Source organism: Melospiza georgiana, chromosome 9, assembly GCF_028018845.1.
Source record: "Melospiza georgiana isolate bMelGeo1 chromosome 9, bMelGeo1.pri, whole genome shotgun sequence".
NCBI classification, from domain to species: Eukaryota; Metazoa; Chordata; class Aves; order Passeriformes; family Passerellidae; genus Melospiza; species Melospiza georgiana.
The window spans coordinates 14,715,522-14,740,357 of NC_080438.1; the positions used below are offsets into that span (position 1 = coordinate 14,715,522).

Here is a 24,836-nt window from a genome sequence, read left to right on the forward strand (position 1 = left end):
CGGCGGTCGGTCCCGCTCCGCCCGGGAAAGGCCCGCGGGAAGCATCGCCCCGAAGGCAGGCAGAGCCACCGCCGTGCTCCCGCCTTCCCGGTGCTCAGTGCCGCCATCCCGGTGCGGCGGGGGCTGCCCACCGCGTGCGGCACTTCGCTGCGGGGCGGGAGGCCCCCGTGAGCAGCCCGGCAGCGCCGGACCGCGGCCGCCGGTCGCTCGCCGAGATCCCCCTCCCCTTCCCCGGGGCCACCGCGGGCCGTAGCAATCCGCGCGGCGCATTCCGCGGCGGCAGCCCTCGGTGCCGGCGGATTCCTTCCCGCTGACGTCCCCCCGCTCCGCCGCGCTCCCCGCCCCGGCCGGACCCCCGGGCGGCGCCCGGCGGCGGTGGCGGGGCGGGCCCGGGCGGGGCGGGCGCTCCTCCCCGCGGCCCCGCGCCCCCTCCCCGGCCCGCCGGGGGGGCTGCCCCGGCCCGCGCCCCGATTGGCGCTTCGTGGCTCCGGCCGGAGGGGAGGGACTAGAACTTTCCGCGGCCGCGGGCGGACTCTCGTCTCAGCCCGGAGCCGCCAGCGCCTGCGATCAGCGCCCCCAGACCGCGGGAGCCCGCCGACATGACCCACTTCAACAAGGGGCCCTCCTACGGGCTCTCCGCCGAGGTCAAGAACAAGGTACGGACGGCGCGGGGCTCGCCGGGCTTTGTCTACACCGGGACGGCGGGGCGGGACGGGACGAGGCGCTACAGGACGCGGGGCTCCGCTGCGTCCGGCTGCCGGCGGATTCCGCCCGCCCCGCGCGGTGGAGGCGCACAAGGATGCGCCCGCCGCCGGCCCGGGACAGCGCTGCCCTTCGCGGCACCGCTCGGAAAACTCGCGGGCACCGAGGAGCTGTCAGCGCCGGGCGGGCCCGTGTGCGGAGCCGCGATTCGCAGCGTGGCCCGGGCTGCACCTGCCCGTGCCGGCAGCCCTGGCACGGGACATCCCGCTCGTGCCTTCTCCGCCCGCCGGGATCGGGCGGGGCGGGGCGCGGCGCTGGGGCCCGCAGCCGTCCCAGAGCCGGCGGAGCGGCGGGCAGGGGAGCCCCGGCGGGCAGAGCCGGGCACGGCGCGGGCGGGGCCGCCGAGCGGGCGCTGCGCGGGTCGCGGCCCCCCGCGCGGCGCATTCCATCCGCATGACATCATGGGCACGGGCGGCGCGCGGCCAATCGGCGCGGGGCCCGCACAGACGCGCATTGTCCGCCCGCCCCGCCCCGGCCCGGCCCGCCCCGCCCGCGGGGGCGCACAAAGGCGGCGCGGCCGCGGCTGCGGGCGGGACCCGCGCCTCTGGGGAGCTCCGCCAGCGGGAACGGCCGCGCCGCGACACCGGGGCTCCGCTAGAGAGCGGCCCAAACGGCAGCGCTGACTGCAGCCGGGCCCCGCGGCCGGAGCCGGTTGTGCGCGGCTTTGCTGAGGTTTTTCTCTTGGGAACAAAAGGTTTCTCGCGTTGTCCTGTTAGACTGGCTGCTGCCTTGCAGCGAACAATTGTCTAATAAGAAGGAAAAGCTTTGCAATAAAAATTACACCGCTATACAAGCGGGGATAAGTTGGTGCTCAGTGTCTTTATTCACAGGCTTAAAACCTAAACGTGGTCTTTAATAACCGGTTGTTTCACACGCATGTCTGGTTTCAGGCTTCAGCAGATCCCCAGATCCTGTTTGACTTGTAGCTGAGTGAAAAGGAGAGCAGGGAGAAAAGTAGTTACTTTAAACGTTGTAATTTATGCTTTACAAAACAACATTTTGCTTTGGTTTTTTTCTTTATTGGCTTTCTCAGGATGGTTGTGGGTTCTGCTGCAAAGTTTGATGACATCATGTAACCAAATGTCTTCCAGAGTGGTTGCTTCCAGCATCTAAACTTAGTGATTTATCTACACCATTACTCACTGAAAAAAAAACCCCAACAAACAACCCAAACCTAAAAAAAGACTAAAACGTGTTGTGTATTACTGCATGTGAATTAGGAAGGAAGTAGATACTCTTCTACTTTGAAGATTATTGACAAAGTGATGTAGGTTTAACAGTGATCCCTTAATGGGAACAAGATGGGAAGAAGTTCTTTGTTCTTTCTTTCAGTTTCTCATTGCCATCGGCTTCCTTAGGGCCTCCTGAGGAACTCTTCCAAGCCTGTGCATCAGCAGAGGATTTGAAACTGGTGTAATTCACACCTTTATGCAAAGGGCCTTCTACTTCATCTTGCTGAGTTCTGTTTTGTTCTCATTCTGTGCCTTCAATGCAAGTATTGCAGAGGGGTGAATGTTTTGGGGCAGCTCCAGTTTACTTGTTTGTAGGTTTCTGTTGTGTTCTTTGAAAATGTCAGTGCAGCAGTGCCATAGAAAACAATTCAAGTGCACCAAAGGCAAATTAACTCATCTCCTTTCAAAAAACCCAAGCAAACAAAAAGAGCCTCCAATCAACAACAAAATCGCCAGAAGAGGTGTAGCTTTGAGCTTTTAGAATGTTGTTCTCATTGGAAGAGATCAAATTTCGAAGCAGTTGTGTTATATACAGGTATATCGTGTACCTCCAATCTAGTATCTTGCATGGGTTTGTGGGTTAGATGTGTGTCTGTTCATCTGTATAATTCCAGAGGACCAGCAGATAATGTCTCTGTAAAGAGCAAAAATTCCTTTTCCCAGATTTTTCTGTCTCATGAAGATATGAAGAAATAGAATTTGAAGAATTCCAAGTCTTGGAGCTGGTTTTTGCTGCCAGTTATAATCAGACTTTCTAAAATACTGGCCTTTGTGCAGACTACATGTTACGGGTTTTTTAATGTGCTGTTGGGGTAACATTTGTAAGTAGCTGTAGAACCTCCCTGCTTGAATGATAGTTACTGTTAAATATCCTTGTTTGAAATTTTCACTGCTGATCTCCAAGCAGTGTTTTTCTGTAAATGGACAGCTTCATGGATATGCTGCCTGAGGGTCCAGCTGTGCTGGGTAAAAAAATCCCTTGGTTTTGGTTTTTATTCTTTATTTGCTCATTTGACATTGTATTAGTGATCAGAGAGACCTTTTGTTTGCTATGGTACTTGAATAGATGAATACAACGTGTCCTGATGCTTTTTAAGGATTTAATTGGGGTCAGGATTCAGTCTCTAAGCTTAAAATTTTTGTCTAGTTTGGGGCGAGGTTGTTTTTGGTTTTTTCCTTTGTTTTAGGGGGTTTTTGGTTTTTTTTTTTTTTTTTTTTTTTTGTTTTTTTTTTTTTTTTCTTTGAGGCTCCACCCTTCTCTTGTTTTGCTCCTTACCTTAGTTCACACTAATATGGTGTTTGGTGTCTGTTAGGGATCTCTTTTCCTCATTCCTGCAGAGAAAGCATGGAGTTTGTGTACTGGTTCCCAGCTGTAAGGAAACTTGTCTGCATGAGAAATGTGTAGTAGTCAAACTAGTGTAATCCCTTTGAAGCCGATTCCCTGTTTACTTGAGATCGCAGAAGATAATTGATCCAAAACAAATATTCAGTGGGGAGCCCTTTAAACTGATGGAAATGAAAGGTTTCTTCTGCAGGCAAGAAATAATTTTCTTCTTGAGCAATGGGGAGTTTGTGCAGTACGTGAGGTTGACATAGCACGAGATGGTGATGCAATTAGATAGAGCTGCAAACTCGATTTTGTGTTTGTCTCTGATTTATGCTCCATTGTCTTGCTGCAGAAGGTGTGGAGCAAACAGGAATATTGGGCAGCAGGAGGAGAGGTTCCAGTCCATTCAGCTGCTTCCTAGTGGCTCCACCCTTCCCATGGAAGTGTTATTTGTATTAGGCAGGCATTTATCTTCCCCCTCCTCTTACCTTTGATACAGTGCCAGTTTCATCTTCATAAGAAAGTGAGGGTGTGCAGGAGTGTGGTTTGTGTGGGGAGTTAAAATTTGCATAGTGTTCGGCTGTTGCAGGTCCCTGACTTTCCCTCTGAGCCATCCCTGTGGCAGGAAGCTTTCACTGGGCAGTTCCATTTTCCAAACTTTTAGAGGCAGCAGAGTGACTGCGGTGTTATCCCCGCCCTGCAGCTGCCACCCTGAAAGGTCAAGCCCTAGCGAAATGGAACAGGAAGGGAAACAAACTTTATAAAGTGAAGGCTGTTAGACAAATGAAGCCTGTAAACAACATATCTCCCTGTTTTGCAAGTGTGCAGGAGGGCAGTAGTGTTTCCTGCTTTCCTTCTTGAGGGCAAATACAGATTAATGGAAAAGAACTGAAGTCTGTGGTGAATAATGCAAACCAGTCCTAGGTATGATTATTGTGTTCCTCTTGAAATTGCTGAGGAGAAAATTCTTGTCATCTATTTTACCTGCTACAGGCCAAATAAACAGATTGAATTGCTTAGTCCAGAAATTACTCTTTTTAAAATAAATATTTTTACCTGGGAACCAGATTAAAATAATTCTTTCAGATTTTTTAATTAGTGATTTAATAGTGAGATAAGTTTTGGCTGTCTGTGGTTGAACTGTTAGGCCCTCCTTTCAAAACAGAAATAATACCCTTTTCAATTCTTAAAATACAATTCTTCCTACCATATATTTACTTTACCATTCTATGTTTCCTCTAGACTATTTTCCTTTAACAGACCTTTAGGTTTGCTCACTGAATTTTGTGAACCCTAGGTAAGAATGTTTGCCCCTGATAAAAGTGCATTTCTATCAATGTTGTCTGAAATGATACAATAAAAATTGAGACTGTAGTGGATAAAGTCAGTGAAAACTTAGGCTTTGAAAACAGAGGAGAATGATTTCTGTCATCATAAATGACAGTGTAAGATCTCTGCATTCTTATTCTTTTATATGTAGACATCTGTGTAGACATCTATTCCTTTTAAAGGAATAATATCTTTCATTTACAAGCTTTGAATTAAATTCAGATGTTTCGTTTAAAATAAAATCAGCCTGTGTGACTATTTGCATTACACAAATCTTCATTTTATTGCATGGGGAATAAATAAAAAATCTAATATTTTGGTGCTCTTAGAAATATTGTCATAGAAATATATACTGAAAAGGGAATTTTAGAGGAAATGGCAGAAGAATTTATAGGAGCAAGCATTAAACTTTAGTTTGCTCCAGTTAATTCATGGTTTCTCATAGTTGATCATGGCTCTTGAAGTTTACATTTCCTAGCTAAATATCAGTTTCGCTGTGGAAAGCACTAAAACTTTTCTCTTCATGTCCAAATTTTGTATTTTTTTCAAAGAACTATGAATTTCTTCGAGCTGGATCCAGATATTGGTAACAGATCTGCAGTTCAAGTGAACTTCTTGACTTTGTATTTAATGGTACAGTTTTGATAATTAAGTCCATAGCAAAACTGTCTATGAAACATAAATATGACCATGGAATAATTCCATAGCTATACTTACAGTCAGTTGATGTTTGGCACAATAAGCATGTACCACTAAAAACACATTAGTGATACAAAAAAGGAAACCATCTATTTTTGTCAGTTAGTTTTAAGATGCATTTTTTTAATGCATCGCAACCAATTTATGAGAATTCTCCAATTAGTTTACAGTTTCTCTGCTGGTTCCTTGTTTCTGATGCTTAGTTTCACTTTGACTGACAGGATTAAGTGTCAGTTAATTGTGTCCGACGGCACTTGCTTGAAGGTGGCCCTGCTGCTCTGCACTTCCAAATCACTGGAATTGATTTTTTTGCTGGGTAGGTGCTCCTGTGCTTTTGGGAACATGTTTGCCACCTCAGTGCTGAAATGTGACTGTAGCCTCTTGCTGGGAATTTTGCAAAGGATTTTTTTTAAGGGAACCCAGTGAATCACTGGCTTTATTAAGCTGTAGTAACCTATTAATTTGTATTCTCCTAGTGTTAGGTCCTGTGTGTGAAGAGTTCTCATACTCACTGAGAATTGGTATTAACACAGATTAATTAGATTTTTTTGTTGTTGTTAAATGAAGAAGGTAATCCAGCAGTGGAGAATCTTAACTACAGTGTTTCCACTAAGCTTCATCCTTTACTGTCTATCTCAGTGTGTCTACCTTGATGTGTCTAATCCATTTACCACTTCCACTGTTACAGTCTCAGGACAAGTCTGTTCTGCCCTGATCAAGTATGAGTTTCCAGTTCTTTGGCTACTTCAGGAGAAGTGTTAACACTACAGCAGTAAGAAGTAACCCTACTGAGAGGTACAGACTGATGGTGGTGCAACCTTGGTAGCATTGGGTTGAGAATTCATAGCAAGGATACATCTCTTACCAGGAGCAGAAGCAAGTGATTTGCCATGGAAACACTTCTCTTGCCATCAGCTTGGATGTTAGCAGCCATTCCTGTTCTGGACACTTGCCTGAGCCCACACACAGCGGGACTCGCCTTCAGGAGCCCTTGCACAGCCCCACCTGGTAGATGTGCCCTGTCCCCGGTGCCACAGCTCAGGAGCCCCTGGGTGGATCAGACAGATGTGTGGAAGGAGCTGCCCCAGGGACATCTGGCAGTGGCTGCTGTGAACCACTGGCACAGGAGTTTGCTGCCTCTGCCTCGTGGTTTCAGTCCCAGCGAACTCTGACTCTTGATTGCCAAGCTGACTCTTGTCTTTGGGGCTCCTCACACCTGAGCTGTGGAGCAGCACGGGCTGTGCTGAACTGCGGGCTGGTGTCACTGCCCCTGCTGAGCCCTGGCTCAGGGGGGCCAGTTCCAGCTCTGCCTCTCAACCTGCACCTTTCTCTCTTGGAGGAGGGTGATGGATGGCACAGCATAGCCAGGATTAGCTACTGTCCCCACAGGGGTCTGCTCCTGCCTGGGGACAGCACAGACAGAACTGCCAGTGCTGCACCAGCATGGGCACCAGTAAATGAACAGTGAGGGTGTTTGCTGAAACTCCTGGTATGTTTAACCTTAGTGAGCACCCTGGGTCTGCACTTGCAGATTTAAAGCATTTTCTGTCCATGTATAGGATGTATTACAGTGACCTTGTTTATGGTGAATTAATAAACTTTCAGTAAATCTTACACTGGTGTTAGAAAATCACAAAACTTGCCAAGGGTAATTTTTAAGGATATGACATAAGTATTTTGTATCCTTTGAGTGCAAGCTCACAGTGTACTAGAACACTTCTGAAGAAAGCAAATAGAGCTTGACAGTCATGACAATTAAATGGGATTAGCAGCCTCAGAAAATAAAAAGTATGATTTGCATTACAGCAGTGCTTGCTTGTTTAAAATTTACAAATGAATGTGCTCTTTGTGTGGTTTCAGAGCTAGACTTACTTTAAAATTTGGAGAAAAATACTTATTACAGTCCTGTTGGTGAGTCAATACCCATAAAAGATAGATGGATGGATGCACACATTCTTGTGGGACAGCAGCACATCACTGATTTTTGTCTCACCTTGTCTTTTTTTGACAGAACATTAATTTGGATGCTTTTTCTTGCCTGCAAATAGTTTATAATTTGTCTCGGAGAATAAAGGATAGAAACTTCTTTGTACCCAGAATTGTCAGCTCCTGTAGCTGCATAGCACGGTATACACTGGGCATCTGACACGTCCTTTTAAGGCAAACTTTGTAGAGATTCCCATCCCCTATGGAACTGTACAGGAAAGGCCTTCAGTAAAAATGGGCTCCAGGCCAGGACACGTAGGGCAATTTGAAACAGATTTTTTCTAAGTGAGATCATGTGAAAATCCTTCTTTTTTTCTTTAAGAGGGACTCTTGCTTAAAAATGCTTTTTGTAAGTATCTGATTCTAAACAACTGTTAGCTTGTAAAGCTGTGTTCAGCAGCAAATACTTTCTTTTGAGTAAATACATTTGGTTCTGCAGTAATGCCTCATAGTAACTTATGTCATTGTTTCTATTTAGTGGGGTTGAATGACAGTGATTTTCTCAAAAACAGTTTTGACTTTTCTTCAGGCGGGTGGTTCTGTATTTGTGACTTGTTTTTTTCAAACTGCAATAACCCTTCCCTCCTCCCACCCACACTCACCCCCCTCCTCCCTTTTTTTTTCCTCCCCTCCTCAAACCAGTGCAGATTTTAGCAGATACTTAGAGGGGAAACATAATGAAACTTGCTGTTGTAGAGTTGTACAGAAGTGTCTCTTACCCCAAGTGTGCCGTTCTGGATGTGTGACTGGCAAAGGCTGGCAGGCGCCGGTGCCCCTGGAGGAGCTGGCAGCAGGGGAAGGCCAGGAGCGAGGATGAAGTGCTGCTGTCACAGCCACGGTCCAGTGCCCTGCTTCGACTGTCCCCAACTGTCCCAGCAGCTGGGCCAAGCAGGCTGTCAGCCTTGGGAGCCTGAGCTTACCCTGGTCACTGATACTCAAGGAGACCGGGCTGCAACCATTCAGTGCCTGTGCTGCTTCCCTTCCAAGACTCAACCCTGTATTCTGGGGTCAACACAGGATTTTTCTTGAGGATGTTATCTAGGCAGACCTTTCATTAGACAACCTTTTGGTCACTGAATAATCCTTAAGGCTACAGAGAGGTGAATCAGTATATGGCTTGTGCATACACACAGGACCTGAACACCAATTATTTGCCTAAATATTTCTGCACTTTCTTGCTATTCCGAAATGCTTGCATGAAGATGGAATCTGATCTACTGAAAATCATAGCTGTCTGAATTATAGATGGATTCTAAGCAAATCTTGCCCTGTTTGCATGTTTTTACCATGGCTCTTCCCAAGGATAAAACAGGACATTACTATTGCAAAAACTGTACTTTGCTTTCCTGCCAAGAAAGCTCTGCCGTTATATTGCTTTCCTGCAGATATTTCCACTGCTATAGTCTCTTATTTATAGACAGCATTACCTTAGTATCCCTGGTTTTGCTTGAATAAGAATAATTTAATTTAAAAGTATTTTTCTGTTGTCCCTAATCAGTTGGCTATATACTAGAAGCCTTCACAGGGAAAGGTAAGGCATCAAATCCACATGCATTTTGGAAGGGATTTGGTTATAGTTAAATGTTCATGGTGAGAAGCAGCTCCTGCCTTGCTGCTGACATGGACCCCAGAGTGTTTCCCTTCTGTGTTGAGCATGGGCAGAACACAAGTCAGAGCTCAGGCCAGTACATACTGAGCAGAAGGATGTGCTGGAGCAGGACCTGTACTGCAGCTGCTCTTGAGATTCCTACTGTGTGACCGGCCTGAGCTGCCACTGCCTTGGTTCACTTCATAACACTGAGGGGGATCAATTAGAAGTTCCATTATATATCATAATTGCAAGTCAACACTGTATTAGGTCAGTGAAGCATGTGTAGTTCAGGCACGTATCTGGTGTGCTAAGACTAAATGCTCTTTGCTTAATTTTGCAAGAAGCTGTTCCTTTACCTTGCTGATGTTGTTGTATTAATCATGTCCTATACAAATAAAAAGTACAAGTAATTTTTGAAGAAAATTAAGACTAATGCCTTTTTACTATGGTCTGTCTTGATGACAGCCTTTATCATTAATAAATGATGGTATGAAAATGTCTTTGATATGGAAAGCTACTTCTATTTGAAAGAACCTAGCTGGTTTTAATAAAAAAGTAAACAACAATTGTGAGATTAAATATGAGTAATAAAGCACTGGTCTTTGAATGGATGGAACAGAATTGGAACAAAATATAACTAACAAAGTTAAAGTTCAGTCAGTGCACCTGAGCATTTTGTTCTGCAGAACAATAATGGAACCTTAAATCATTGAGGATTGAGACCTCTCACAGTCATTTGCAGCACAGCCTTGCCCACACATTCTTCTGGGTGGATATTTCAAACCTACTCTCAGTTCAGGAGTGCAGCACAGTGACACCACAACTTGGCATCCTGAGTTTGGGATGCAGTGTGTAGGTGCATCTCCTACCCACCCCCAGCAGTGCCAGCTGCTCTTTCTGCTTGTGTTGAATTGCTGTAAAATAGTGTTTTAAAAGTTTCTACAGGGTATTGAATCAGTCTGTTACTTTGGAGTTTGACTGTCTTTTCTGCTTTCTCACTTGTACTTCTTTACTCATAAACTCCAGCATAACAGGCTTATGGCTCGATACATTACTAAAACTACATTACATAAAAGGTTGAGCTACAAGTTCATGTAATCGTAATTTTTTTCACTTTTACTTTTCTTAGAAATTCTTCTTAAGATGTATATTATTAGAAAATTAAAGAAACATTTTCTAATGTATTATGGTCATTAACCTTTAAAAAAATATATCGTTATAACACTTTTTGTGTGGTTAAAGCACAAATTGTCTGAGTGGCCAAATCCAAAATATTTTTAAATGTTTCCTGGATTATAATCAATCTTGTGCATCACCTACTGAACTTTATTTGGTCAGAGATATACCCAGGAGAGGAGGTGAGGTAAAGGGCCAGAGCAGCAGATTATCATTGTCTTTCATTCTTTTTGCTAAGTTCATTCTTGTAATATTTTTGCTGGCGGTAAAGCAAAACAAGAATATTCAGCTGTTGATAGACAAAGTCTTCTAAAGCTTAGGGTGTGAAATCTGCACTATTTGTGCTTCTGCTAAGAAGACTACCAATGGGGAGAATTGGTAGTCAACCTCAACCAGAAAAACATGCTATGCATTAATTGAAAGACTTTGATCTGTTACCTTTATGAAAGATAAGTCTAGGCAGCTCTTAGTAGCTGAAGCAGCTAAAGAAGTTCTCAAGAAATCATGTCTTCCACCTAAATTACAAAAATAAAAGCCAGATTGAATTATTGTGTACAAGGATGGTAAGAATGAGAGGAATCAGTGTTTTCTTTATGAATACCCATCACAGACACCGCAGTGAGCCTGTTCAGCTAATGTGAGTTAAAGGAGTTAAATCAGTGCAGGTTCACAGGCAGCCGAGTGAACGCCCTGAGCCCAATTCACTGGAAATGCTGGTACCTCAGCAGCTGCCCTGTCATCTGTGCACGTCCCTGCCACAGCTGTGCCAGCAGCAAGGAATCGAGTACCTGAGCTTACTGGGTGGGGGCAAATTAGAGTGGTGAGAGGAGAGTCTTGAGGTTTGCCTTTGGAAAAAGTGCTGAGAAAATGCAGCATGGACTGCCTCTTCACTGGAGAGGCAGAAGGAATGTGCATTTTGAGTAACTTTTAAAGCAACACTTGAAGTGACAGACTTAGCTTTCTTTAGCCAAGTTTTCTGGGAGGTATGTTTGAGTTACCAGTTACCTGCTTGCTGCTGTAGAACATAATTACTCTGGTTTGGGTAAGTGAAGAGGATTTGCAGAGAAGGAAAAAGGTGTGGAGAGAGAATGAAATAATCAGACTCTGCAGTCCTGTTTGGGAGGAAAATTTGGTGAAATAATCAGACTCTGCAGTCCTGTTTGGGAGGAAAATTTGAAAGACTTGTCAACAAAGTTGGGCCTTGGGGAAGGGCTACCGAGTCACAATACAGTTTGCTTGTAAAATTACATATTTGAAAGCCATTCTGTTGGGGAGAAAAGGGAATCAACTTAAAAGAATGTCTAATTTCCTGGGCTTCTGTAGTAGCAATAGATTAGAAAAGTGTTCTGAAAAAGATTGAATGATCACTGATGTTACTGTTTATGTTTGCAGGCTCCTTCTAGGCTTTGAGAACTACTCAGAGTAGTAGTAGTTTGAGAACTCCACCAGAAATACAGTAACAGTCCCAAGAGATGCTTCCTGGGTTACTGATGCTTTGGAATTTTTTTTCTGTTTATGCACCAGATTGTTCTCTATGATTTTTTCCTTTCCCCCACAAAAGAACATAAACTAGGCATCACTGAGGTCTGTCAGGTTATCAGGATTTTCCATGCAGCTCTCAGTGTGTTGTCTCAGGAGACATTACTGCTCGTGATGTCAGAGCCTGTCCAGATTTGCTGTGTCATACCAGTCATGCTGGGGCTGGGTTTCCAAGCAAGGAGAATTCCCTTCCCACCAGGGACCAACAGGCTTTTGTCCATTGGGTTGGATCAGCCGTGTCTTAGCTGAGAACAAATTTCATATCCCAGTGGATTTTTGAAGGAAAAATCAGCAGTGGTTTAAAATAATAGATAGTGGATACTACTGGAACCATGTTCTCTGGAGGAATATAAATAGTTCAGCAATATACAGACTAAATAAACAGAGAAAAGGAACTCCATACCAAGGAGTGTAAAGTATGGTGGCATGACCTGAAGGTGTTACAGTTGACAGTGGAAGCTGATGGCTAAGGAGAATTGGAGTTACAAGCCAGAAAATTTGATTTTGGCAAAACATGATGAGAGCAAAATTGCAAGAAAAGCTGAGAACGTGTCAGAAGAAGTGAGGGTGTAGCAGGAGCTGCTGGGTATGAGAGGGAAGCAGCATTCAGTCCAAGAGCAGGCCTGTGTCTGAGTTGTTGGTGCACTTTGGGGGAAGAGATGGTAGCACTGCAAAAATGCAAAAAAAAAAAAAAAAAATTGCAAAATGTCATAAAATCCTGCTGGACAGCCAGGGAATAGAACACACAGTTCTTCCAGCCAGCTGATCTGGCAGCAAGCACCATGCATGACTGCAGGTATCTGTACTTGTAAGATGAATTGGAAACTTTGAGGCATGGTTTGTTCTCACTTCACAGAGTTTAAACTGGTGTCTATGGGAATAGTGCCAGGAATTTTGGATTAATGCTCATCCATCTCTTCTTTTAAGATTGTAGCCTAAATTTTGATTTACAGAGAAAACAGTGAGATGTTGGCAGGGTATCAGTTACACTACACATAAAAAAAAAAGAAAAAAGGTTGAATATTAAGCAAAATGGATACAGCTGTAAAAATTTTATCCTAAGTAGCATTTTGGGATGTAGTGAGATATTCCATTGGTAATGCAGTGTTCTCTGCCTTTCTGTACAACAGTCCATAATGACAGAAAAAAATGCATCTTCAAATACCAGGGCATAGTGAGTGCTGGCTTTGAGTTTTTAAAGTACTTTCATCTTTGGCTTTCGTCTGCATTGTCACATTCCTGTTACATTTGGGGTTCTTGGGCACAAATGTGCCTCCTATCACATTTTGCTTTTGCATGCAATCCAGGTCCACATGTGTGAAATTAACAGGAAATTTTAATTTGTCCTTATGATGAGTGCTCGTTGGGTTGGTACTTCAAATGGCAAGCTTCCCTTGACAATCGCCTTGGTACCCTGTCACTTCATCTTCTTACCCACTTTCAGTAAAAACCAAAACTTTATATTTTTCCAGTCATGGGTTCCCTGTCCCAACTTACAGAGTGTGCTGCTCTTTATTTACACTATGACCAAGTAATCAGTGATTGTCCTTGCCACTGTGTCACCTCTGAAGCTGAAGATTAGATATGTAATCTGTTTGCACCATAGAATTTTAACCAGAAAGTTCTAGCTTGCTTGTATCATTAAATTTTTTAAAAAAATCCTTGTCCCTCTAATGGGAAGAATTTACTCTTTGTGCCTTTTTCTTGGTTATTCACATAGCCACTAAGCTCTTAACACTTTTCTTCTCCCAAGTATTTGCCTATGTAAATTTTAGACAGGCTATTCAAAAGCGTGTTCTAGAACAGCAGGTGATGAACAGGAATTCTGGATGACAATTTGGGACTGGCTGTGGTCTGCCTGACTCCCACTTCTGAGCAGTAAGGGCTGTCAAGAGCCTCCTCTGCCTTGATACCAGGAGAGAATTTGCTTTCATCTTTCCCCATGCCATCATAAACGTTTAAAAGGGGGAGGAAAAATACTTCATCACAAACTAGTGCCAAGCAAATGAAAAAGAGGTATCAGCATTGGTATTTTTGGCCTCAGCAGGACAAATCACTGCTGAAGGTAGTGCTTATTTCAATGCAAAGGATGTTTGCAAAGGCAACACTGAAACCACAGCAATTCAATTTCACTCAGACAGTTCTGAATTAATAAAGATTGAAAAGTTGATACAGGAACAAATTGCTACTTAAAGTTGAAACTGTACAGGCTTAGGTCTTAAAACCTGGAGTTTCTAATTTGTTGTTTATATTTGCTTTCAGTAGTTTATGATCTAAATGTGTAAAAGTAAAATTAGTATTAAAACCCCTGGCTAAACATGGATTAAATTCTGTACAAGATGAATATGCTCCTATACTTACTAAAAATTCAGTAAGCTTTCTCTGCTCAATCTTGTTTTTTAATTGAAAAGTTAGTAACTTTGTGTTACTCTAAGCAAGAATATGGGCCATATCAAATTTCTCCCTATGAAGAACATTAAAATCCAAATCTTATGCCTCTATCTATTTTTCTGTCCAATTTAGTGAAAAGCATTTATGTAACCTCTTCCTATGCTACCTTATCTTGGAGTGAAGTCCTGGTTATTTCTCTTGCTGTACATAGCCCTGTACTTTATTTACCTTGGAAATCCAAAATGTTCAACTGACTTCGCTGCAGTTTTATATGTATATACATCTTAAGTTTTTTTGACAAAAACAGTTCCTATAATAGAGTTGTTGATGTACTTTGACAAGCACATGCTTTTTTGGTTGAAACTTATGACTAGAGAGGAGTTTTTTGAAATGCTTACTAGTACTTTAAATTTAGTGTGCTGCACATGAAACCTTTGACTCCTGCTGGGGAGGGCAGGAAGCCTGCAGCTTTAATCAGAAATTTCATCAGAACTAAGAAGTGCAAGCTGTTATGACATGATGTTTAACTTCAAGTTTTATCTTTTATACCTGCTTTCTAGCTTAGTAAGATTTGTGTTTGCTAGTCCCAGTGTAAAAAGTAGTGCAGTGTGCTTAAACTCTTCCTTGAGATGCAGTTACAGTAATTTTCCAGAGTAGCAGCAATGCAGCCAGCTGAACTCAAACTGGAGATCTGGCATACACGGAGCCCTTAGTGTACAGTGTGTACTGTGTAATTTGGAAAAGATTAGCATAAAAGGACAGCTCAAAGTCCATATGATATCAGTTATGGTGTGAAGTACTGGTTAACATCATCACTCAAGCTAAACATGCTGCAGGCACACTGAGTAACTTCAAGGGACACAGACAGATCGTTCAAGTTGGCCAGCAGAAGTTTGCTAGCTTCCAGGAATTCATGAGCTTGATAAAAACAGTGATGATTGTTAGTGTCTCTGTCTTGCACATGGAGGGAGGGTTTTTACACTCCAAGATCTCCCAAGGAGGAAAGTCCTACCTGAACAGAACTAGGTGTGAGGATCAGGTGTGAAGTTGCCAGAGGAATCAAATTGAACACAAGGATTCCAGCCTGAAGCATACACTGGCACAAACACATGTGTATCAGTTTGTCATAGGCAGGGAACACCCAGCCTTTTCCTGCCACAACCTTGGGTCACCCATAATTTTGACCACTTCTATAAACATTAGTTTCCTTCCAAAGATATTTCTGTTAAACCTGTATCTCTGAAGCATCAATAGAAAGCGCAACATCAACAACTTTATGTATCTTTTGACATTTTTCAGAAGAAAGAAATGAACAGTTGGCTTCCTGCTATCTTGTATTAAACTTTGCAAAATCTTATATCCATTGCTACAATTGAATCATTTTTACAGTATTCTGGAATTGTAGGATTTTTTTGTGGCACTGATGATACTGTGAATGAAGCTGCTTAGCTACTGCTTTCATCTTCAGTAGACAGTATTTTCTTTTGCTGTAGAGACTTGTATGACTTAAGTATCTTCCATGAAGGCTCAGTATTTATAAAGGATCAAATGTTGGCATATTTTTGATTAGTTGTAATGGAAAAAGACATAATTTTTTTACATTCGTATCAAAGCCTCTGGCTTCACCTCATAGATAGCAATCAAAGGAAAACTGGAACATCTCTGATATCCACATGTGGAAAATATGAAATATTCAGTAAGAGCATTACATAACCTCTGGTTGTGCCATTGGGAATAGAAGAGCTAAGAATTCAGAATAAGCATAATGCCTTATTTCTGGTAGTATCTGTCACTCTCCCCGTTTAATCCCTTCTCACATGTTTAAAGCCTGATTTGAAAGATTCCACATCTCTAGGTTTTCAGGTAGATTGAATATTATTTGCAGAGAAATTAGCACCAATTTTTACTTTTTGTAACTTAGTTTCCCACCAGCTCAAAAATCAGAACAAAAATAAAGCTTTTAGTGGCATTAAGAACTCTCCTCATGTGTATAAGTGTTTTTTACTTCCTGTCTCTAGATAACCACTGTAGTGATACCCCAAGGCAATTTAAAACCTCTTGAAAAGCTCAAGATTTGAAACATGGTAAAGTACTCCAACATAAAGTAAATATCCTTCAGAAGTGATAAAATTCCACCTGATTACTTCTAAGGTCCCCAAGCAGTGGGGTCAGCAATTTAATATTCACTTCAGTTGTAATCTCACATATGGAATGCACTTATTATTAAATGAGGAAAATTTCTGACTTTTTCTTCTTTGCCTGCCAAGAAAGATTAAGATAGTCACACTTGCAGAAGTCTTTAGGGTTCTCACTCTTACTGGCTTCCATATTTACTTTTTTTTTTTACTATTGGGAGGGAAAAGATTAAACTGTGTCTCTTGGTGGTGTGATCACAAATAATCACAAACTTAATTTCCTTTTTTTTTTTTTTTTTTTGCCAGAGTTGAAAAATAAGTTAAGTGGTAGAAACACAAGTCCAGTTCTATTCCAGATGATTTCAACTGCAGGATTGCTAACACTGTCTTTAAGCTACACTGAAACTGCCTAAATTTTCGGAAAGCACAATGTTCATTATGTCTGTAACTAAAGAATTGTGGGGGACATTAGCTCACGCCCCACTTTGTACCCACATGCTGGAATGGTGATTTTATCACAGTATGAGCTGTCAGCATATGAATGACCAGCCCAAATTATCTGCTGTCTTCCAACTGGAGCATCAGAATAGAAAGTTCTGGCCTTTCTATAAACCCTGTTCCTTCACTTGAATTGGGGTACAGAAATAAATTATACACTGTCTTGCCTGTACACATAACTTAAGGTTTTGTGGGTGAGGTGACTTCTGCAAGATTTTAACAGGTTCTCTAATGTGCAAGAAGAGTCCGATGCTACAATTCAGCCTTTTGGGGAAGAAGTTTTGGTATCCTTCTCCCTTGCACATATATTTATTTTCACACAACATGTAACTCACTCAATTCTGTCCAAGACTGCTTCTTTTCTATAATGTTGAGTGAGCTATTTGGGTTCTGCCAGATGTTAGTGGGGAGACAAATTAAGGCTGTGATCACATAAGCTTTGCTTCCATGGGAAATAAAAATATCCTGAAAAGTCATTTCTAAGCTAATCACCAGTTTAGGAAGGAGAAAGATGACAGTTGACTTCTTCATATGCACCATTTTCAAGATGTTTCCCAACCCTTGCTGTTATGACCATCACTGGAAATAAATGTGGTTGTGCTGCTGCTGTGCTAAACTAAAGGGATTGAAGGGGGACTGCCTGCCACCCTCGAGATGAGACCACAGCCATGTCCTTTCAAGCTGTGATCCTCAGCTAGCTTTTCTAGTCTGCATCTCATCTTAGCTAATATCCAAAAGGTGTGATTAAAAAATAAAGTAATGACATTTTCCTTGTCGTCTTGTACAGAATGCTGCACAGAATTTCATACCTCAGTCAAGATCTGAATGTAGGAATGGGTTAGTCCATTATCCTGATCTGTAACTAAGGCACCATTGCACTACTATTACAAATAGTCTAAGGAAAATAAGTATTACTCAGACAAGGGTTTGAAGTAAAGCCAGAGATACAAGAATTTTCCATTCCCCTTAGAAGAAAAATAGGGAACAGAGTACTGTAAATTGTAGTTTGGTCAGTTTGGAGCCAGGGATTATTAATGCTAGCCAAAATGTAGCAATTGCCTCTATCCAAGTCATTTAGATACGTTGGAATTATAATCTCCTTCAGTATATATATAGCTGCTAATAGCTGGCCTTTCTTGGCTGAAGTCTTAAAACTATATGTAAAAAGTCTCAGATGTACATTTTGCTCTAATGTGAATGGCTGTCCATGAGTTTCTTGTTTGTAAGCAACTGGTGTAGCTGAGCTGCATTTCTGCACGTTAGAAACAGTGCAGGTACGCTGTGTGCTTGTCTGTCAGGTTTCTCACAGTGGCTCCCTCCCTTCCCACCCTGCTCACTGACCCATGCAGGACAGCTAATGAAGCTGCAAGTGCTGCCAGCCTCTGCACCACTGCAGGTTATTTATCTCACACAATCTGGTGCTCAGATAACTTTGTTTGCAGAAAACGTAGGGATGATTTCAGGGATAGAATCCATTTTGTCTAACTTGCCAATATTGAAAAGGATTGCAAGGGTGACAGGTTTAGCCTGAAGGAAGTGGGAGCTGCTTTGTGGTGTGTTCAGGGGAGGGGAACAAAGGGCAGAGTGAAAGAACACGGATGCTGTTGGCAGCTGGTGGTGTTGAAGTTCACTGCTTGAAGCATTCCTTTCACATGGATTGATTTCTAGTGACCGAACCATAAACTTACACGCAGAGTAGGGAAGTCTGAACATCTGGAAAATGAATTTTTAAGTAATCTTTCTAACAACTCTAGGCCTCTTCTTGATGCCTTAAACTTCAAAGATTTTTGCAGGTTTTCTTCCTTTGCAATTAAAATATGAGATCACAGTTTATTCCAGAAGGGTCTTCCAGGAAGGTCAAAGAGAAGAGAAATTGCAGGGATACTAAAGGTTAACGATAAACCAGACACAGACCAGCCCCCAGAATCCCCAGCAAGATAACTTAATGTTGTAGCAACAAGGAAAAAACTTACTAGGTCACTCCATTAATCATAAACTAGCTATAAAAGCAAACCCACTATCATCTTCAGCTGAATCACTTCAAATCTATTATATTAAGATTTCTCATGTAGAAATTTACACGTGAGCAGTAGTACTGGTGGCATGGCAATTCAGAATATACCATTTCCCTTCCTTACTTCCTGCCAAAGTATAACTTGACTCCTGTATTTTTTCAAAAATCATTCCTCTGTAGCTGTCAAAAGACTTTTCTAGGAGATCCAGGAATTCTTACTCAAAGAAAAACTGCAACATGCTTAAAAGTGCTTTTTCCAAACAGACCTTTAGTAAAGCCATGAAAATTATAGTTAAAGGGATAAAGTACTTACATGTGTACTCTGATGTATAAAATACAGATTAAAAATCCAGCAATAAAATTACTGGATGACAGCTACAGCATACTCTGAAATGGAGTTGGGGTGGGGAAGAGTTGGAGATTTCTCTCCTGAAGTAACTCTATGACTGCTTGTGTTACAGATTGCCCTGAAATATGACCCCCAGATAGAAGAAGATCTGCGTAACTGGATAGAAGAGGTGACAGGGCTGAGTATTGGTGCAAACTTCCAACTGGGATTAAAAGATGGCATTATCTTATGCGAGTAAGCATTTATTAAGTAACCTTTTTTTTAGGAGTTGTCTACTTTAAAGGAACTAAGAAGGGACTTTCTGAAGATTCCCCTTGAAAATATGTCAACAATTACAGTCAAAGATAGCTGACTGTAGGGTGGGAGACAACTTCTTGGAAACTGTTGGAAAAATGAACACTTAAATCTCCTTTATATTTCAGCTAAGATTTCTAAGTATTTCTAAATTTAATGGTGTAGCTCATTTCTATAGTAATCAAATGGCACACAAAAACTCTTACAGTCTGTTAGAGTTGTGAGAGCTGAGAACTGAGCTAGTCCACTGTATGAACCAAGAAATTAACCATTTTGATGAAACTAATGCAACTAATAAAGAATGAGTGAAAGTATTATATAATGCCTGCACGGATGGTATAAGGATGAGATTTATTGTTTAAGCATTTCCCTCTTTTTCACCTCCCCAGGCTTATAAATAAGCTGCAGCCAGGATCAGTGAAGAAAATTAATCAATCAAAACTAAATTGGCACCAGGTAAAACAAACAAAACAACCTCAGAACTACACCTTTAACCCCCTAAACCCCAAACAGTACTTTTGTCTGTATTAACAAATTTGCTGTGAAAGTTGTACATCTTAAATCCTAGTAGCACCAAGTTAGATATGATACATATCCAAGAGCTGAGGATGCTGCAGACATGAACAGTGTTTAACAGAAGGCAGCTACAGCTGAGGTGGTTCATCAATGGCAGTTGAGCACCTGTATTTAATAGCAGTGCTTTAGCTGTTCAGGGAAGTGTCAGATGGAAGAACAATCTAGAGCCCTATAGCAAGGCCTTTGCCCAGTAAAAAAAAAAAACAACTTTTTATTGAATCACAACTGTGTTTTCCATCCAGGCAGTGCTGCAAGGTACTAGGTCAACAGCCTGCCTGTACCTAGACATCTCTGTATGAAGCATCCTCCTGAAAAGGTGTCTGGAACAAGCATTGGAAGTGTTGCTCTCTAGAGTTACTGCCTTTGCTGTTAATGGGTCTAGCTTAATACTGTTACATCAGCCTCCTTGTTTTCTTGGCATTGAACACTTCTAAATATGGGTGAGGATTTTTGTTTTTAAAGTTTTAATACCTCTTAAGACTTCAGAAGGGAAGAAGAGATTCAGTCCTTACTCTTTGTGTTCTACATTGCTTTCCAATTTCTACAGCACATAGTGCTAAAAAGTGCTAATAAGCCCCAAGGCTTGTTTGTCCCAGGAGGTGAGCAAGATAATGCCTTCAGTCCATACAAGGATCTCATCCACATAGTTACAGTTTTATTTTATTCAAAATTATCAGTTGCTGAAGTCAAATAGCATGGATACTGTGTCAGATTTTCTAATTCTGAAGCAGGTTTTAGATTAGAATTTCTCTTGGAAGGGACAGTTGAGACAAGTCTTATCAAAGCCCACTCCAACAAAGTATATGGTACTCACTGATGGAGGTATGCCAGACTGGATGACCTCAGTCTGATTTCTGAAATCAGTATTAAAACTAACAAAAACTTCTCACCAGTCACTCTTAACCATGACAACTGTTTCGTTCAGTTTGCACAAGGCAAAGAACTTGAGTAAAACAAGCAAACAAACCTACCAACCAATGCCAGAAGGCTTTAAAATGACTTAATTTCTGATCTGAAACACTGTAGAAAACTGGCTTTTTTGTTTCTATTTAGCTGGAGAACATTGGGAATTTTATCAAGGCCATCCAAGTCTATGGTATGAAGCCACATGACATTTTTGAAGCAAATGATCTTTTTGAGAACGGAAATATGACTCAAGTACAGACTACTCTAGTGGCACTGGCAGGTCTGGTAAGTATTTATACCTCTGGAGCTGGCCCAAATCCACATGCCAGTTCAGATGCCCCCTACAACCCATGTAAATACAGAAAGCAGCATCCAGCCTGTCAGGAGAGGACAGACAGTGCTGAGAGTCTGAAGTGCAGAGGGTGCACTTCAGAGAGCTGTGTGCTCCCACATGCCCCGGGGAGGGCTTAGAGGTCAGAGTGGGTTCCTGACTGCTTCCATGTGCATACACAGAGCAGGGCAGGCTCACAGGAGAGCACTAATCCCTGCAGGATGTCCTTTTGACTCAGGTAGCTTTGGAGTGCCACCTTCAAATGGTGTGGGGAACTGGTACCTTCTCTGAGCCCTGACACAGTCTCATGGAGACAGACCTGCTTGTGGAGCCCAGGCTTAGAGACTGGAGACAGAAAATACACTTCAAACACTGAATATTCTATTTTCCCTCTCCCAAAATAGGCAAAAACTAAAGGTTTTCACACTACAATTGATATTGGTGTCAAATATGCAGAGAAACAAGCACGAAGTTTTGATGCAGGAAAACTAAAAGCTGGTCAAAGTGTAATTGGCCTGCAGGTAAGTATGAAATTCAAGTTTGCGGTAATTTGTTACATTTGAGAACAACTTTCTTGCTTTGATTAACTGGGACATTGTTTATGCAAAACCAGGTGCAGAATAACAATATATTCTTATCATGGAAGGAGGAATGAGGTTTTAATTCTTGTAAGCAGTTGATTGGCTCTATAAGATCAAGTCACTGCCTGGAAGGTTGGTTTGTTTGTTTTAAATCTGCTGTAAGAGTGATAAGGAGGAAAGGAACAGCTAATATTAGCAGCATCATCTCTGTCTTTTAAGGTGGTTTTGAAGTAGGAGTCTTTGGATAGTTAAAGTTCTTTGTATGAAACTTCTTTTTTCTTTCCTCTTTTCTTAGTAATCATAAAAGCCAAAGTAAAATCTTAAAATTCCTGTGGTAGAAAAATTGTGGTAGTATAAATGAATCATTACTGTCCAAGATAAAAGGTACTTTTTACATTTTGAGGCATACATCCATTCCAATTGCAATGCAGTTGGGCCTTAGGATGACAGTTGCCATTATTTTTCCCTTTGAAACTTTTGAAAGGAGAAAGGGTAATATATTACAGGTGGTGGTCAAACTACATGAGGAAAGCAAGCACTGAAATGACTTTTTTTGTCAGCCATCACAGTTACCAACCATATTTTTTTCCTTAGACTATGCTTAATGTACAAATAAAAATAATTTCTTCTGTCCACTTCTTCCCTCCCCCAATAAAGATGGGCACCAACAAGTGTGCCAGTCAGGCAGGCATGACTGCTTATGGAACTAGAAGACACCTCTATGATCCAAAAATGCAAACTGATAAGCCATTTGACCAGACAACGATTAGCCTACAGATGGGCACTAACAAAGGAGCCAGTCAGGTAAGCAGGCCTGTGTGTGACGTGCAGGAGGGACACAGGGAGGGACACAGCTCTCAGCCCAGTGGGATGGGACAGCCTGGAGTGCTGCCCAATGGCAGAGTTTAACAGGCAGCAGTGCGTGGGTACAGTTCAGCTGTGCTCTTATGCAGTAATTGAGGGACTTGAATCTCTTATCTTAACCAGTGTGTTCTGTGCTGAGTGACTTAAGGGATAAAAACATCCCACTGCTTCTAGAATTTCCTGCTGGCAGTGTTATACCAGGAGAAAACAGTAACTTCATTATAAGTATTAACTAGACAGAGGCAAAAAAGAAATTGCTTACTGGCAGTACCTTAGTCAAAATGCTTAGTATATTCTTTCCAAGGAGGAACATAAACTGGACCTTTCTGCAAGGACTTGCTTCTGTGACTCACCTACTAGTGAACAGGTGTTACTGCGCTGTGTTTTGTTGTATTTTACTTCCTACTTTTCAGCACTTTCAGTGAGGCATACTAGTTGAAATCATGAATCTAGTAATCCCAGCTCTTGACCTTCTTACTGATCCTCTACAATCCTGTTTTATTAGGCTGGTATGCTGGCCCCAGGTACCAGGAGAGACATCTATGATCAGAAGCACATATTACAGCCTGTGGATAACTCAACTATTTCGTTACAAATGGGTACCAACAAAGTGGCTTCACAGAAGGGAATGAGTGTGTATGGGCTTGGACGGCAAGTGTACGACCCCAAGTACTGTGCTGCGCCCACAGAACCTGTGATCCACAACGGCAGCCAAGGGACAGGGACGAACGGGTCGGAAATCAGCGATAGCGATTACCAGGCAGAGTACCCGGATGACTACCACGGGGAGTACCAAGATGACTATCAGAGAGATTACCATGGCCAGTACAGTGACCAGGGCATTGATTACTAGCTTTGCATCAAAAGTTCAGTATTAGTTGATTATTTTATTCAGTAAGAACGAAACTAGCCTTGTGGAATCGTTACCTGTCTTTCCTACACACTACGCTTAATGTACCTAAAGAAATACTGCCTTACATACATTCCTTTCTCCTTTCTCTGCCCTTTCCCTGTCTAGTTGCCTTTAGTGCTGTAACAGTTGTAGTCTACAGCATAAACAATAACTGCATATGAAGTAAAAGGAATACTGTGAAAGGGGGAGTGCTCTGATACAGCCAGGTTGTTTCGTAAGGAGCTATGCATTCTCACAATCTCTACCAAGTCGGTTTTTACATACCAAGTTAAGCCTTCATTTTACATATTTACAGCTTTTCTCCGGAGGAGATAAAAGAATCTCATGCTTCAAGTTACATGTGGTCTTTGCCAATTAAATTTAAGATATCTCATTAGTGATTTAATATCATTGCTATGTTTTTAAGGTATTGTTTGCTAATGTTAAGTCCTGCATTAGACATGTGTGCATTCGTGATTGTGTATTCATTCCATTATCAACACTGACCAAACTTAGAAATAGTTGTCTTACTAAAAAGGGAGCTTGTACAAAGTCTTGAGCCAACTGAAGTTCCATGATTGATGGTGCATTTGCCTTTTATTGTGCCATAATATATCCATGTAGAAATGCTTTTTTCTTCCTTGAACTGTATTTATTGCCACACTTCTGAAACTGATCCCATTGTATTTTTATAAATAAATATTTTTTTCTTAAAGGTATGTAGAGGATCTTGTGTCATTTGTTTCACTACCAGTCTTAGAGATTAGATGTCATAAGCATTATTCCCAGATAAGCATCACCTTTGCCTATTTTAAGGGCAATGTAGAACTCCGTTCTGTTGCAGTTTGGGTTCATTTTTTTCCATGGGATTTAATCTAACTATCTTGTAAAAATCTCTCAGGAATGAGTGTCACTGACTTAATAGGAGAGGAATGTAGGTCCTTCACAGCTGGGTTCACTACCCCTCTTCATGACTGAGGTTATGAGCAGAGATCCTTAGCTGTTCACTAAATCCCTGCCGTTTTCTCAAGGCAAACAAGGATCACACAGATTTATTGTTGCCTCTGCTTCAGCCTGTTGCCTTTATGCCATCACTTGGAGAATGCAAAACACTGTTGCTTTAGATTATGTAAAGACACACACAGCCTGTGCCTGCTGAGTACCTGCAATCCCAGGTACTCAGTTACTGATAGCAGAGCTTTATTCCTAAATGGAGGATGCTTTCTTCCTCAGCATGGAGTGCAGAGAAGCTACACTAACTTACTGGCACTTTTAAAAAGGAGGAAAAAGAGCATGTGTCAATAGGGGCCAATGTTGCAGTGTGTAACTTCTGTAACATAATTCAAGGTTATCTTAAAAGTGTT

The 24,836-nt window shown here is 42.1% G+C and overlaps 1 protein-coding gene across 1 annotated transcript; it reads left to right on the top strand.

The window, feature by feature from the left end:
* Positions 1 to 525: 525 nt before the first annotated feature.
* On the top strand, positions 526 to 24,191 carry CNN3 (calponin 3). The gene is made up of 7 exons (XM_058030011.1): positions 526 to 656; positions 19,141 to 19,262; positions 19,712 to 19,778; positions 20,952 to 21,089; positions 21,540 to 21,656; positions 22,374 to 22,520; positions 23,086 to 24,191. Exons 1-7 carry the CDS (start codon positions 600 to 602, stop codon positions 23,431 to 23,433), a joined length of 996 nt encoding a protein of 331 aa, XP_057885994.1. The 5' UTR covers positions 526 to 599; the 3' UTR covers positions 23,434 to 24,191.
* Positions 24,192 to 24,836: the final 645 nt, after the last annotated feature.

Coding starts and splice junctions, on each gene's coding strand:
- CNN3 (XM_058030011.1), top strand. CDS start 600: ATGACCCACTTCAACAAGGGGCCCTCCTACGGGCTCTCCGCCGAGGTC. Junction 19,779..20,951: donor CAAAACTAAATTGGCACCAG/GTAAAACAAACA, acceptor GTTTCTATTTAG/CTGGAGAACATTGGGAATTT. Junction 21,090..21,539: donor TAGTGGCACTGGCAGGTCTG/GTAAGTATTTAT, acceptor CTCCCAAAATAG/GCAAAAACTAAAGGTTTTCA.